Source organism: Hippocampus bargibanti, linkage group LG04 (genome assembly GCF_051943395.1).
Source record: "Hippocampus bargibanti isolate YZ-2025 linkage group LG04, ASM5194339v1, whole genome shotgun sequence".
In the NCBI taxonomy this organism is placed as follows: Eukaryota; Metazoa; Chordata; class Actinopteri; order Syngnathiformes; family Syngnathidae; genus Hippocampus; species Hippocampus bargibanti.
In genome coordinates, this window is record NC_142737.1 from 31,616,513 (window position 1) to 31,631,908 (window position 15,396).

The 15,396-nt window shown below is 43.1% G+C and overlaps 2 protein-coding genes across 5 annotated transcripts in view; one reads left to right on the forward strand and one right to left on the reverse strand.

The window, feature by feature from the left end:
* The window catches only part of tor2a (torsin family 2, member A), a 57,352-nt gene that overhangs the window by 5,876 nt on the left and 36,080 nt on the right, over positions 1–15,396 (forward strand). The window contains exon 5 of one of the 2 annotated variants that reach the window (XR_016114785.1): positions 42–1,748. Coding sequence is in view for 1 of the 2 variants with exons in the window: in XM_088995150.1 (XP_088851276.1) it covers positions 42–286 (245 nt within the window). In the remaining variant the exon portion in view is untranslated. Of the gene's footprint in view, positions 1–41; positions 2,084–15,396 lie in introns of those variants that run through there. The other variant, XM_088995150.1, reaches the window with a different exon arrangement.
* Positions 1,877–15,313, reverse strand: ptrh1 (peptidyl-tRNA hydrolase 1 homolog). 3 transcript variants are annotated; one of them, XM_088995153.1, is made up of 5 exons: positions 15,167–15,313; positions 10,701–10,914; positions 10,036–10,135; positions 3,557–3,602; positions 1,877–3,488 (listed from the first exon to the last, which is right to left on the reverse strand). In XM_088995153.1, exons 1-5 carry the CDS (start codon positions 15,233–15,235, stop codon positions 3,243–3,245), a joined length of 675 nt encoding a protein of 224 aa, XP_088851279.1. In that variant the 5' UTR covers positions 15,236–15,313; the 3' UTR covers positions 1,877–3,242. The 3 variants fall into 3 exon arrangements, with proteins under 3 accessions (XP_088851279.1, XP_088851277.1, XP_088851278.1); XM_088995151.1 differs by having other exon boundaries at positions 14,848–15,311; XM_088995152.1 differs by lacking the exons at positions 1,877–3,488; positions 3,557–3,602 and adding an exon at positions 7,945–9,952 and having other exon boundaries at positions 14,848–15,312.

The window sequence follows — 15,396 nt, forward strand, 5'->3', positions numbered from 1 at the left end:
TTCCCCTCCAATAAAACTGACCTTTTGCCCCGACCCCATAGGCGGCCTCTACAAGTCGTCCGTCATCCGTGAGAAACTGGTAACGGCTTTTGTTCCTTTCCTGCCGCTTTGCCGCCACCATGTGGAGCGATGCGCGCTTGCGCAGCTGTGCCAGCGTGGCGCCTGCGGACGGGGCGACGTGGCGCTCGCCGCCGCCGCCGCCATGACCTACCGGCCGTCGCCGGGACATTATTTTTCTACCAGCGGCTGCAAAAGCCTGCCCGCCAAGATCAACCTTCTCTTGTGAGGGACGATTTTTGATTTAGAGACCCCCAAAGACTCAATTTTTACGTTATTTTATTTTTTTTAACATACGACAACGTCAAACCTCACGAACAACGATGAAAAAGGGGACAATTGTAGTTGTGTTAGTGAGAACTTGTGTCTAATGTTTGCACGTCAACAGAAGGATCTTTTTAACTTGTTCCGTGCCAGACGATGCACAAAAAAATGTGTCCACTCCAGTGCCAGGGTTGTTGTCATTGTCACTCAAATTGAAGGAGCCACAGAATATTGAGTTTTAGGGCTAAAAAAAGCATTCAATTTGGCGTAAGAAACCTTAGACTCTCTTCTTTCATCAGAAAAAAAATGTTAATTCCTAAGTTATATGGGTCTGGAGTTATCTGAGCTTGAAATGGGGTCAGATGACCACAATACAATACATCATAATTTATATCACGTTTTAACAGCTGAAGCTGTAACAAAGCGCAAACATGGAAAAGGGAAAATGCTGCCCCCTTGTGGAAAAGAAACAAACATTGCCAGAGGCCATGGCCATCCCTTTATCGGCACCCAAGCATGAAAAAACCTAAACAAATTGGGGAATGGTGCTCTACGTCAAATTTTCAATTCCCAAATAAATTTGTGAATTTATGAAAAAATACATAACATTTTTGACTTATTTTATCAGAAAGAAAATGAGTTAATTCCCAAGTTATATGGGTCTGGAGTTATCTGAGCTTGAAATGGGGGCGGCTGTCCAAAATATAATACAATACATACATATAGCGCCCGGTAGTCGAGTGGTTAGCATACCGGCTTCACAGTGCGGTCCGGCCTCCCTGTGTGGAGTTTGCATGTTCTCCCCGGGCCCGCGTGGGTTTTCTCCGGGGTCCTCCGGTTTCCTCCCACATTCCAAAAACATGCATGGCAGGCAGATTGACCACTCCAAATTGTCCCTAGGTGTGAGAGTGACTGTTTTACGTCTTTGTATGCCCTGCGATTGGCTGGCAACCAATTCAGGGTGTCCCCCGCCTCGCTCTCGAAGACAACTGAGATAGGCTCCAGCACCCCCCGCGACCCTAGTGAGGAATAAGTGGTACGGAAAATGGATGGATGGATGGATGGACATATAGCGCTTTAACAGCTGAAGCTGGAACAAAGCGCTAACATGGACAAAAGGGAAATGCTTCCCCTTGTGGAAAGAAAAAACATTACAAGAACAATACATTTCATTTCTAAGCGCCTTTCAAAACTCAACGTCACTTTACTGTCACAGGATAAGTTTTGCAGTGGGTGAGCAATGGCAGCCACACGCGCCAGCGTTCACTCAACCGGAAGTAACTCCAATAGATAGAAAGCTGGCTAGCTAATAGATAGCTGAAAATAATAATAATACATTTAATTTATAAGTGCCTTTCAAAACTCTCAAGGTCACTTTACAGTTACAGGATGAGTTGGATATCTAGCTATCTCAGGCAATAGAAGAGGTTGAAAAACTGTTGATTTGGATTAACGAAAAGCAGCTAGCAGGGGACAGTGAGAGGGTATTATCGCCGAGAAAGCACGGCAACTTCACTCGGATATCATCAAGAGGCAACGACATCAACGACCATCACAAAGGTCAACACAATGACTTTATTGTACGGTACAGTTTATTTCTTCAATTACAATGCAATAGCACGTTTATTATACATAAAATAAGGTATATTTTGTGTTGTTTTAAGGCTTATTTTGTAGGAAATGTTTTATGGAGACCTGGGAACGGATTCTCATTTGTAATGGTTTCTTATGGGAAATAAATGTTCGGCAGACAAACTTTTCACTTCCTGGTGTCGCATATAATGGGAAATGTGTGTTTCCAACAAGTTTCTGGAACGGATTATGATCAAAAACCCAATTTTGACTGTATTTTCATCAATGGAAAAACATTACTCTCATTTTGTGTGGTTTTAGAAACTTATTATTGACATCACTGTTGTCCAACCTTTTGGACCCAAGATCTTATTTTTCCGGGCGGCCCGGTAGTCGAGTGGCTAGCACGCCGGTTCGCGTCCCGGTCCGGCCTCCCTCTGTGGAGCTTGCACGGGCCCGTGTGGGTTTTTTCCGGGTCCTCCAGTTTCCTCCCACACTCCAAAAACATGCATGGCAGGCAGATTGACCACTCCAAATTGTCCCTAGGTGTAAGTGTGAGAGTGACTGTTGTACGTCCTTGTGTGCCCTGCAATTGGCTGGCAAATAATTCAGGGTGTCCCCCGCCTCGTGCCCGAAGACAGCTGAGATAGGCTCCAGCACCCCCCGTGACCCTAATGAGGAATAAGCGGTACGGAAAATGGATGGATCTTATTTTTCCGATAACGCGCACGTGCGCATGCTCAGGTGAGCGTCAGCCATAACGGGCCCTAAGATGAACAAAAGAGAAAAATAGTGGACTGGGGGGGCACTTCTGCTAGCGTTTTCAAATGCTTCTCTCGGTACTCAGATGGTGCTTATTTCCTACAACGGCAGCAATATTTCGCAGATGAAACATAAGTGGAGTCATAATTTTTTTTTAATATTTCACAATACCATTGTTAACTGAAAACAACACAGGGTGCACCGCATTAACATCCATGATGGGGAACCGCCTTCTCTCCACATTGAATGACAGATGAGATGTGTGATGATGACGTTGCTTTATTTTGGTAGGTCGCCTTCTATTCACATTGAATGATAGATGAGATGTGATGATGATGTCGCTTTATTTTGGTAGGTCGCCTTCTCTTCACATTGAATGATGATGTGCGATGATGACCGCTTTATTTTGGTAGGTCGCCTTCTCTTCACATTGAATGATGATGTGCGATGATGACGTGGCTTTATTTTGGTAGGTTTCCACACTTCCTGTTAGCAACATATTCTTGACACATCGAAGGGGAGCCGTGGGTGCGTCATCATTTTTTTTGTGCCTGGGATTAATATACTAACTAGCTAGCCGCTACATGCTACGTGCGTTTGGGCAGAGGGTCTCTGCCGGCCGCTTGGCCTTGTCCGACTTGAACCGGCGGGGGAGATGAGAAACGTCTCTCGTCCTCTTGTTGTCCGAGTTGAGCCATCAGGACGTTGACGCTCTGCATCAGAACCAAATCCAAAACTTTTCGCTCTTCTGAACCGAAGTGTCCGAGGACGTGGCGCTCCACTGAAGTGTTTCCTGCCGGGCGTCCGATTCCCACTCGTAGCCTGGGCATTACCTGGAGAGGACGGGACAATCGTAAGGATAGGACGTTTAGGGCGACCAGTCACAAAAATAGGTACTCACGTCTGTGCGAAGGCAGTCCATGCAAGACCGGACGCCGTTGTGGCCTCTGGGGAGGGGCAGAACCGAACCAATCAGCTTTTCACAAAACCGATCAGAAATGACATCATTCAGTTGAGTATTTTTTTTTAACTCATTCACTGCAATTCACAATTTATTTCACGTTTTTATCATTGTCACTTGAATCCCAGGACCCACAGAATATTCAGTTTTAGGACTACATAAACATTCAATACAGCGTTAGAAACCTTAGGCTCTCTTCTTTCATCAGAAAAGAGTTAGTTCCTAAATGATATGGGTCCGGAGTTATCTGAGTTTGAAATGAGGGCAGCTGTCCAAAATACAATGCAATACAGTGATAGTTTACCAACTTAATTAGTTTCCAGAAAGTGCGTGTAAGGTGAAAAGTTCACCTTCCAAACATTTATTTCCCATAAGAAACAATTAAAAATGAGAATAATCCGTTCCCAAGTCGCCATAAAACAAATTGCTACTAAATAAGCCTTAAAACTACACAAAATATACCTTATTTTATGTTCCGTATTTTTTGGATTATACGTCGCTTTGGATTATAGGTCGCACCAGCCAAAAAAAAGCATAATTAAGAAGAAAAAAAACATATATAGGTCGCACTGGAGGATAAGTTGCATTTTTGGGGAAAATTTATTTGATAAAATCCAACACCAAACAACATACATGTCATCTTGAAAAGCAATTTAGAGAACATCAGGCTCCGTTTCACTTCTTTTTTTTCCAACATAACACCGCAGCTCTTGCTCTACGCAACTCCGATGGACACACCTCCTTTTTGGTAACCCAGAACAGTCTTTTACAAGAGTTATTCAGATAACTCTAGCACAAAGAATCCAAGTGCAAGAGTGATGCTACAGGGGGAAGAGATAAAGAAGGTGGAGGATATTAAGTACTTGGGGTCAACTGTCCAGAGCAATGGAGAGTGTGGAAAAGAGGTGAAGAAGCGTGTCCAGGCAGGCTGGAGAAAAATGTCATGTGTGATGTGCGATAGAAGGGTTTCAGCTAGGACAGGGGTCGGGAACCTTTTTGACTAAGAGAGCCATAAAAGTAAAATATTTAGAAATGTTTTTCAGCAAGAGCCACACGCACGCGCGCACACATACAAACGCTTGCGTGCGCGCGCACACACGCGCGACCACTTTTCAACAAAATATCAGAATGCATTATTTAAAATAACTTTGTGATAGTACTCACCGTTAACATGGATGGTTTTCCGTTCCTCGTGTTTGGTAAAAATCCAGGAAAACGATCGGAATGAAATTCAATTTGCCGGTCCAGAGGCGAAGTTACTGCTAGCTCGCCTGCACACGGCTCATAAGCTTTCACACTTGCTATCTGCAATCGACTTCTCGCAGAAGTATGTCGATGCTAACGTTAACATGGGGCTTGTTAAAATGTCACTGACATTCGACTGTGTCATTGATGGTATTATTTCATTGCAAATTAGAATCAGAACATTTTCTCTCCTCTAATGCTCCGGTGCATTCAGGCTGAAGTGCACTAGTTGGGCTCATTTAAAGGGGCGTTTACCTGTTTCAACATGACGGCACACTATCATCCAATCAACATGGCGCTTTCGGCCATTGTAGGTCGAAACGAAACGAAAAACTACATATTTTAGTTTTATCGGCGAGCCATATGCAATCATTAAAAGAGCCATATATGGCTCGCGAGCCATAGGTTCCCGACCCCTGAGCTCGGATGAAAGGAAAAGTGTATAAAACAGTGGTCAGACCAGCCATGATGTTTGGACTGGAGACAGTGCCACTGAAGAAAAGACAGGAAGCAGAGCTGGAGGTAGCAGAGCTGAATATGTTGAGGTTTTCTTTGGGAGTGACCAGGTTGGATAGGATCAGTAATGAGTACATTAGAGGGACAACTCATATTCGAGGCTTTGGAGAGAAAGTCAGAGAGGCCAGACTGAGATGGTTTGGACACGTCCAGAGGAGAGAGAGCGACTATATCGGGAAAAGGATGCTGAGTCTTGAACTGCCAGGCAGGAGACCGAGAGGAAGACCGAAGAGGAGGTTTGTGGATGTGGTCAAAGAAGACATGAAGGTGTGAGAGAAGAGGATGCACAAAACCGGGATAGACATTGATTCGCTGTGGCGACCCCTGAGGGGAAAAGCCGAAAGGAAAAGAAGATTTAATTTAATGTATATTATTTTAGTTTGTTCGTTTTTAAAATGTAATTCTAAATTTGAAGATTATGGTGATTAGAAATAATACAAAATTAAACATATTCAATTTTTTTTGTCATCAACAGTGGACGTATATCTGGTCACAACCGCCAAATTGCGCACGATTTCCTGAATTTTTCGCCCCCCAGGTAGGCCAACTATGGATAAATCTAAGAAAAGAAAAGTGTCTGAAGAAAACAGAACGTTTAATGATACGTGGGCAGATTCGTTCGCCTCCACTGCTGACGAGACGGGTTTAGCGGTATGCTTAATATGTTATGAGAAGTTAGCGTCTTTTTTTCGGAGTTTAAAATGTTTTTGTTGCGTGCAGAAATGTAATTTCGCTTCTCTGTAACAGTTCAATGATTTGTAAATGCAACACACTATAGCAGGGGTCGGGAACCTATGGCTCGCGAGCCATATATGGCTCTTTTGATGATTGCATATGGCTCGCCGATAAAACTATATACATATTCTCGTTTTTTTCGCCGATGATTTCCCGTTGGGGCTGCAGTTGGCGGAAAACGCAATTTTGATTGGATGACACTGGCCGTCAGTCGAAACAGGTAAACGGCCCTTTAAATGAGCCCCACGAGTGCACTTCAGCTTGAATTCACCGAAGGATTCATTAGCCTTTGAGGAGAGAAAATGTTCGGATTCGAATTTGCAATAAAAAAACACCATCAATGAAACAGTCGAATGTCAGTGTCATTTTAACAAGCCCAGTGTTAACGTTAGCATCAACATACTGCTGTGAGAAGTAGATTGCAGATAGCAAGTGTGGAAGCTTATTAGCCGTGCGCAGGCTAGCTAGCAGTAACTCCGCCTCCGGACCGGCAAGTTGAATTTCATTCCGATCGTTTGCCTGGATTTTTACTCATCACGAGGAACAGAAAAACATTCATGTTAACGGTGAGTACTATCACAAAGTTAGTTTAAATAATCCATTCTGATATTTTGTTGAAAAGTGACCGCGCGTGTGTGTGTGTGCATGCGCGCGCCCGTGTGTGCGCGCGCGCGCGGCTCTCGCTGAAGAACATTTCTAAATATTTTACTTTTATGGCTCTCTTAGTCAAAAAGGTTCCCGACCCCTGCACTATAGTTTGTTTATGCATATATAAAGGTAAAAAAAAACATGATGAAAATATGCAGTGCTGTCTTCATTTTAAATGTCAAAAGGATTTTGTGGCTCCCAGTGTTTTTCTTTTCTATGGGAAATGGGTCCAAATGGCTCTTTGAGTCAAAGGTTGCCAACCCCTGGGTTAGATGGAGGACATTGATTCTCTGTGGCGACAACCCCTGTAGGGAAAAGCCGAAAGGAAAAGAAGAAGCTCCACATCATATTTTCAATTCCCGAATAAATTGACAATGCCATTCCCGAATTTATTCGGGAATTGAAAATATGATACCAGGCGCCATTCGGGTTTTATTTTTTCATGCCGATAAAGTGCTGGCCATGGCCTCTGGCAATGTTTCTTTTCCACAAGGGGGCAGCATTTGCTTTTTTCCATACAAATCAATATGTATTGTATTGTATTTTGTACATCCGCCCCATTTCAAGCTCATATAACTCCAGACCCATCTCATTTAGGAATTAACACTTTTTTTCTGATGAAAGAAGAGAGACTAAGGTTTCTAACACCGTATTGAATATTTATGTAGTCAATGTATCGATGAGGTTTTTTCAGCCGTCATCTGTACAAATTTGAAGGTTTCGGACGTTTCGCGTGAGGACATTAAAGAGAACCAACTAGCCTTCTTGGATTGTAAAGTAATTATAAAAGAGGACAGAGCGCTAAAAACAGAAGTCTTTAGGAAGGCTACGCAGACTGACCAATACTTTACTTACTTTTTGACTCTAACCACCCTTTACAACACAAACTAGGAGTTATCAGAACCCTCCAGCATAGGGCTAAACTAATACCAACTAGCATTGAAGGTAGAGAAAAGGAGTCAAAACATATCAGGAGAGCACCCACTAACTGTGGGTACCCTCAGTGGTCATTTAACAAATGTGAGAAAGAAAGAATAGGGAATGAAACCAAAAATTCTTAAGATACAAAAAGGAGAGGCGTAGCAGTACCTTACATTACAGGAGTTTCTGAAACACAAAATTCCTACTTATTTCAAACCGATAAACAAAAATTAGTGCATCCAAAAGATAGGCTACCAAATGAAAAACAAAGTAATGTAGTTTATTCAATACATTGTAAGAATGAAAATTGTAAAGAGCAGTAAGTACATTGGGGAGACTCAACAAATTCTCAAAAAAAGACTATCAACATTGCAGGGATAATACAAGTGGGCCTCAATCGGCAGTACATTTGCACCTAAAAGCTAGCAACCACTCATTTGACGACAATGAGGTTAAAATCTTAGCGAAAGAACATAGATGGTTTGAAAGGGGAGTAAAAGAAGTGATTCTTATAAAACAACAAAATCCTTCATTAAACCGGTCTGGTGGGGTGAGTGAGGTTCAATTTGGATCGTTCATACAATAGCCTGCTTAGGCAAAACAGGTTAGGCAACATTCGTAATGCTGATGAGGTGATACCGGTGGGAGTGGGGCAAATAGGCCAGTCGTTAGTCAGGAATGTAGGAACAATCAGTGGGGCCACAGGGAGTGGTCCTCTGCTCCCCCCAACCTGAGAGTAGGGACCTATCATAGCTGTGTCCGGCGCCGCCATGTCTGGACATTAAGGATATATAAATAGGGCCGATACGACCAGTCAGACTTTAGTTCGCTGACGAAGCCTCTTGGATAGGAGGCGAAACGTCCGAAACCTTCAAATTTGTACAGATGACGGCTGAAGAAACCTTCTCATCGATGGACCACTCCTGTACGACTGAGAGCTTACGCAGACGTAGTCAATGTATGTATTGTATTGTACAGGTACCATCTGAGTTACGACCGGGTTCTGTTGCGACAAAACGGTCGTAAGTCGAAAAGCATTCAAAATGGCTGACACAAGGATCACGTGATCATAACAAATAACGACACGCTGGCATCTCCTATACGACAGGATAGTATACAATGTCAATTTGTTGTTTTGAAGCAACGTTTTCGATTAAATTGTATTATATACCAAAATGTTGACAGTTCATTTATAAATCTAACTTTTAGTGTGATTTTAATCATTTTATATATTGTTTTGTCGATCTTTATTACTGTGTCGGCGCACACGCTTTCTGCTGACCCAAATAGGCACGACTTTCCACGCATGCGAGCTGTCCAAAAATCACTCTCCCTGCTAACAGAGAAGGCAGAAGAGGTCCCCTGTCTCAAAGAGGTGGTGGCGGCGACCGCGAGCGCCGACCCGCTCTGCCTCGGTGGACACCCCTCCCTCACCCAGGACACCCTGTGCGAGTGAGATGCCGTCATGCTGGAGAAAATTGTCATACGCGTTTGTTAAGAAACAGTTATTTTGTATCGTCATTTTGTGCAATGCTGCTCCGGCAAATAAACATCCTACCTGTTCGATATTGTCACGTTCGGCCCGTAATCCTTTCGGGATTGTTCCGCGTCTGCACCACCGTGTGCGAGTTGCTCCTTGCCATTGTCGGGTTTCCCATTGCTCCCCCCCACTCGTCGTTTTTGGTATTCTTTATTTTTTATTATTCCCCTGATCCTCTTTTTGGGACCAGTGCTTTGTGTTGTAGCTTAATAAATCATCCTGAACGGACTCTGTTGCGTTGCTGGCTGTAGCCGTAGAATAAAAAAAAAAGGTCTGGCGGTCGTAAGTACGGGTGGTCGTAACTCGCGCCGGTCGTAAATCGGATTTTATTTGTACTTTGTACATCTGCTCCCATTTCAAGCTAGATAACTCCATACCCATAGAACTTGGGAATTATTTTTTTCCTGATGAAAAAAGAGAGTTTAAGGTTTCTTACACTGTATTGAATGTTTATGTCGTCGTGAAACTCAATACTGTATTCTGTGGATCCTGGAATTGGAGTGACCATGACAAAAACCCTGGCATTTCTTCTTCATTTCCTTTCGGCTTTTCCCTTCAAGGGGTCGCCACAGCAAATCAGTGTCCTCCATCTATAAAGGTTGATCCGCATGTTTGTTTTGGACAAGCTTTTACGTCGGATGCCCTTCCTGACACAACCTTCTGTATTTATCCGGGCTTGGGACCGGCACAAGAAAAACCCTGGCACTGGAGTGGATATTTTTGCACATCGTCTGCCAGTGAATGAGTTAAGGGATTTTTCAAGTTACTTGCCGAATGATTTCAGGTAGTGCGAAAGTGACTTTCCGGGACCCACCTGGCGCTTCCCCCATGTTTGATGGCGACCTTTCCTAAAGGTTTGTCCAGCTCATCGTGGACCAGCAGGATGTCCTCGGGATGCACGCTGTACTTGCTGGCTAAACACAAGGCGATTGATCATGTGAAATCATGGCGGCTTATTTATTGACAATCAAACCTTTGGTTTTCCACGTCTCAGCGCGATGATTTTGAAAATTATTAACATTCCATACTGTGTATTAAAGGACAGCCGATGTCACTTTTTATTCAAATGCAAATAAAAATGACTTCACGCCAAGACGTCTTGCATTGCTTGTGAATCCAAACAATGGCTTCAGATTCGGATAATATGCTTTCTTGTTACACATCCAGTTATGAATATGTTTCAAATACATTGTAGTTCTGAAGATTAAAGCATACATGTTTACAACCATTAAAGAATTATATGTGCCATTTTGAGGCAACATTGGGGGAACAAAAAAGGGAGCTAATGGCTAGCTCCGTTTCTTATATGGAGCTTGGCTGCCCTCTTTTGGCGGCTTTTGTTTAATGCAGTTCGGCGCAGGATCGGATATATCGATAGTCCCGGTTATATCGATATTTTTTCGGACTCCCTTGAGTATCGATATAACGAGACTTTACTGTATATATAAAATTGTATTTTATTTTTTTTAAGTAGGATACCCGCTTTGGCCACTGCCACGCCGTTGGCGTTCATCAGCATGCGGGGACGCAAGAGGACCAGGTGGTGCGTATCCGCCACCAGCACCTCGCCGTTCAGCTGCCTGTCGCGACGCCAACGCTCGACAAGGCCCAGGCGGACGGCCAAGGCGCTCACCACGGCCATGCCCACGCTGTGCCGGGTGTCCTCCATGCCCGGGTTTCCCAGGCCCACCACCTATAAAAGGAATCCAGCAGAATATTGGGGAACCGGGCAGTCGCCATTGTGAGAATACAAGGTTTGTTTTGACTTTTTTTTTTGTCAAGAAGGAAAAAGACACTTCATGACAGATCAAAAGTACGGTGTAAAATAATGAGTGTCATCATAACATGTTTTAAAATTTAGATTTTTTTAAGTCACAATATTTCAACAACTGTTTTTTTTAACTAATATAAAAAAAGAGTCTTTAATATAAAATAAACTTTATTTCAGGGGAAAAAATGAGTTTCTTTACATATGTTTTTTTTAATCAAGTCATATGTATCACTTATCAGTTATTTCAGTCCAAAATGTACAGAACTTTACATATATCTCTTAAGCTAAATCACAACACTACTCTGGACTCATTGACTCAAGTACTGGAAATACTTGGGCTCTCTTTTCTCTTTATAACAGAATCATTCAACCCCCTGTACCTCCCTCATCCCTCTCTACAATCTCAAACCTCATAACTAAATCCAACAATTCTTCCTGTCAATTAGATCCCTTCCCAACAATTCTGGTCCTTCCATTCATTTCAGCCATTACTCACTCCTCGCTATCCTCAGGAATCGTCCCTGTCCCCCTCAAAACGGCAGCTGTCACACCAATTCTTAAAAGCCTGGATCTGATCCCAATGACTTCAAGAACCTTCAGCCCATTTCTCACCTTCCTTTTATTCCCAAAATCCTAGAAACAGTTGTGTACGCTCAGCTACACTCTCACCTCTCCCAGAATGATCTCTACGAACCATTCCAATCTGGTTTCCGCCCCCACCACAGTACAGAATCAGCTCTCTTAAAAGTCACGAATGATCTCCCCTTGGCAGCTGACGCCGGTTTACTCCCCATCCTCGTCCTTCTTGACCTCACTGCAGCTATTGACACCATTTCTTATCCCATCCTCCTTGACAGACCTTCTTCCATAGGGATCACCGACACGCTGGTTCCACTCTTATCTCTCTGGCCGCTCTCAGTTAATCCAAATTAACTTCTTCACTTCACAGTACTCTCCTATATCTTCTGGTATGCCCCAAAGCTCTGTCCTGGGACCTCTCCTCTTTATCACCTACCTTCTTCCCCTTGGCAATATTCTCCGTAAATTTAGATAACAATTTCATTGTTTTGCGGATGCCTCTCTTTCACCTTCTTCCCTTTCACTCTGCCTCTCTGAAATTAAATCCTGGTTTACCCATAACTTCCTCAAATCTAACAGCGAAAAAACTGAAATTCTCCTCGTTGGTACCAAATCCACCTTGAGACTTTGGAGGGCTGCAAGCTCCTCGCATATCTCAAAGTTTGCGCTAACTCCAGGAATAAAAATGAGCAGTTGCGCTGTGTCTTGCACGTCCGTGCTCTCATCCAGTGCCAATGAAAAAGGTCAAATTCTTTCGTCTTCTGCTGCAGCTGGGCATATACATTCATCCCGATTTCTTCACCGCGTCTGGTGATTGTACTCGCCGACAGACCTATGGTTTTATATGCATCTTTCTTCTCGGTACACAACTCCTCCGCGACAGCATCCATTTCTTAACAAACTCTCCGTCCGTGAAAGGCTTACCGCTGCTTGCTATCAGCTTAGCAACCCGAAAGCTGGCCCGAACGGATGCCTTCTTCAGCTGAGCTTGGCGTACAAATGTATTCTGCTGAGATAGTAGTCAACTTTTCGCTTTGAGAGTTTGTCTGCTCATATTTGGCCTTGCAAGCTATCGTACTTGTCTTTGTGACGGGATTCATAGTGTCGGCGAAGATTGTATTCTTTGAATACAGCCACCGCCTCTTGACAGATGAGACAAACAGCCTTTTCTTTGCATTGAACATAAAAATAATATTTTGTCCACTGCAGGTTAAATACCCTGCATTCGGAATCAATTTTTCTCTTCTAACCTTTTAGCCATTATTCCGTTCACTCTTTGACAGGAAGGTTTACAAGAGAAAACGGGTCTGGGACCAAAGCAAAGAGAGCGCCAAACTGAGCGCACCTGAATGTACCACCGGACTCCCCTCCACTTCCTCATACGTCACTTTCTTGTGTCGCATAGCATTGTGACAGACTCCTTTAGCGTTCTATTGTGAGCAGGCGTGTTTGTATTGTTGAATCACGATTATAAACAACATACATTAATTACATTGATTAAAATAGGAACAGATAATGATCGTAAACCGACCTTTGACTTGTAAAAGGATTTTTTATTTTTCTGGAGGCCAAATAGGAAAAGAAATCTGATAGCATCTCTGGTATTGTTCAGGGGGCAGGGCCAAATGTGCTGACGGGCCAGATACGGCCGGCAGTTTGGTGACCACTGCTGTAAAGTGTTCTTGAGAGCTTTGAAAGGCGCTTAAAATTAAATGTATTATAATTACATTAAAAAATTGAATGGAATTGACCTTTGATTCATGTTTTGTACAATTTGTATTAACTCATTCACTGCCATTCACATTTATTCGGGAATTGAAAATATGACAGAACGCCTTTCCCGAATGTGTTTGGGTTTTGTTTTTTCACGCTTGGGTGCCGATATAGCGCTGGTCATGGCCTCTGGCAATGTTTTTTTTCTCTTCCGCAGGGGGGAGCATTCCCCTTTTTTCCACGTTAGCGTTTTTTTTTTTTCTCTTTCAGCTGTTGTTAAAGCGCTATATAAACCAATATGTATGTATTGCATTGTATTTTGGACGGCCACCCTCATTTTCTGATGAAAAGAAGAGAGTCTAAGGTTTCTTGCGCTGTATTGAATGTTTACGGCGTCCTCAAGCTTAATATTCTGTGGGTCCTGGAATTGAATAGCGCCACGGTGGCTGGTGCACTAATTTTCCACACCCTCTTTGAGTGGAGACATGGTTTGCTATTGAATGGAGTACTTTTGAAATTATGGGACGGACAAAGAGCCCACCACAGGCTAGTGTGAAGCCAAAGAGGACACAAAAGAAAATGACGGTCGAGCAGAAGAAGATCATCGGTTTGTTGATTTAGCGTCCCAGTACCAGTGGCTGAGTGTGTTTGTGTTTTGTCTAAGCAACAGTCTCAGGCAATAGAAGAGGTTGAAAAACGTATGTTGATTTGGATTAACGAAAAGCCGTGAGCAGGGGACATTGTGAGTAAGGGTTTTAGTACCGAGAATGCACAGCAACTTCACTAGGACATCATTATGACGCAACTACATCAAAGACCATCACAAAGGTCAATGAAACGACTTCATTAGACAGTACAGTTTCTTTATTTAATTACAATACAATAGCGCATTTATTATAGATAAAATAAGGTACATTTTGTGTAGTTGTAAAGCTTATTTAGTAGAAAATTGTGTTTTATGGGGACCTGGGGACGGATTATTCTCATTTTTAATTGTTTCTTATGGGAAATAAATGTTCGGCAGACAAACTTTTCGCCTTACACACACTTTCTGGGAACGAATTAAGTTCGTAAACTGAGGTATCACTGTATTGTATTTTGGACAGCCACCCCCATTTCAAGCTCATCGAACTCCAGACTCAGATCATTTAGGAATTACGTTTTTTTCTAATGAAAAAAGAGACCCTAAAGTTTCTAACACTGCATTGAAAGTTTATGTAGTCCTATAACTCAATATTCTGTAGGTTCTGGTATTCGAGTGACAATGACAAAAACCCTGAGACTGGAGTGGACACATTTTTGTACGTCTGGCAGTGAAGAAGTTAATTATGAATCACATTGCATGACAAGAATCAACCCACATTGTATAGAAATGTGTCTAAAAATATACTGACAACGACCTCGAACGTTATTATTAAAAGGGCCATTTTTCGTACCTAGTTTTGTTCCGACTCTAGTCCGACTTGGATTATGTGAACCTTTCAGTTTTATTTCAACACAAAGTGGCGTTTTGGTGACGACGCGAGACACATTCGAGCAAAACTCATCTTGACACTAACTTACCAGCCTTCGTCGACCTTGAGCGCGAGCGAGTGTTTCGGAGCTCATCGCCGCCGCGACCGGCTCGCACAACCAAAGCCGGCTCACCGTTTTCGTCCAAAAACGTCGCATGGTCAGAAAGTAGCGGCGAGGTAGGCGAAAAGTGTAACAAAGGTACGTCAATATGCCAACGAATAGGCGCTTTATCATTCGGCCTATGACAAAGTGGAATTACTGGCTTTTTTGAGAAACGGCTTCGACTGCCCAAGTTCCGGGTTAGCAACTTGGGTTTAGCATGTTAGCTCGTCCTTTTAAACTTTACAACAACGTTCAAGTGACTTACGATATGCGATAGGCGAAGACGGACAACCTGTAGCTCGATAAAAGCATTCGCGACATTAATGTCAATCATATCAATGTGTATGCGTTATTAAAATTCTGAAAAGTCTGGTGTCGGGTGATGTATGAGTCTTCTTCTTCTTGGTCAAAGATGAGCCGCTTGTTTTTCTTCCCCTAGCTCACAGCGCCACCTGGCGAGGCGACCACGCAACAACATTTGCTCTCATGACATCC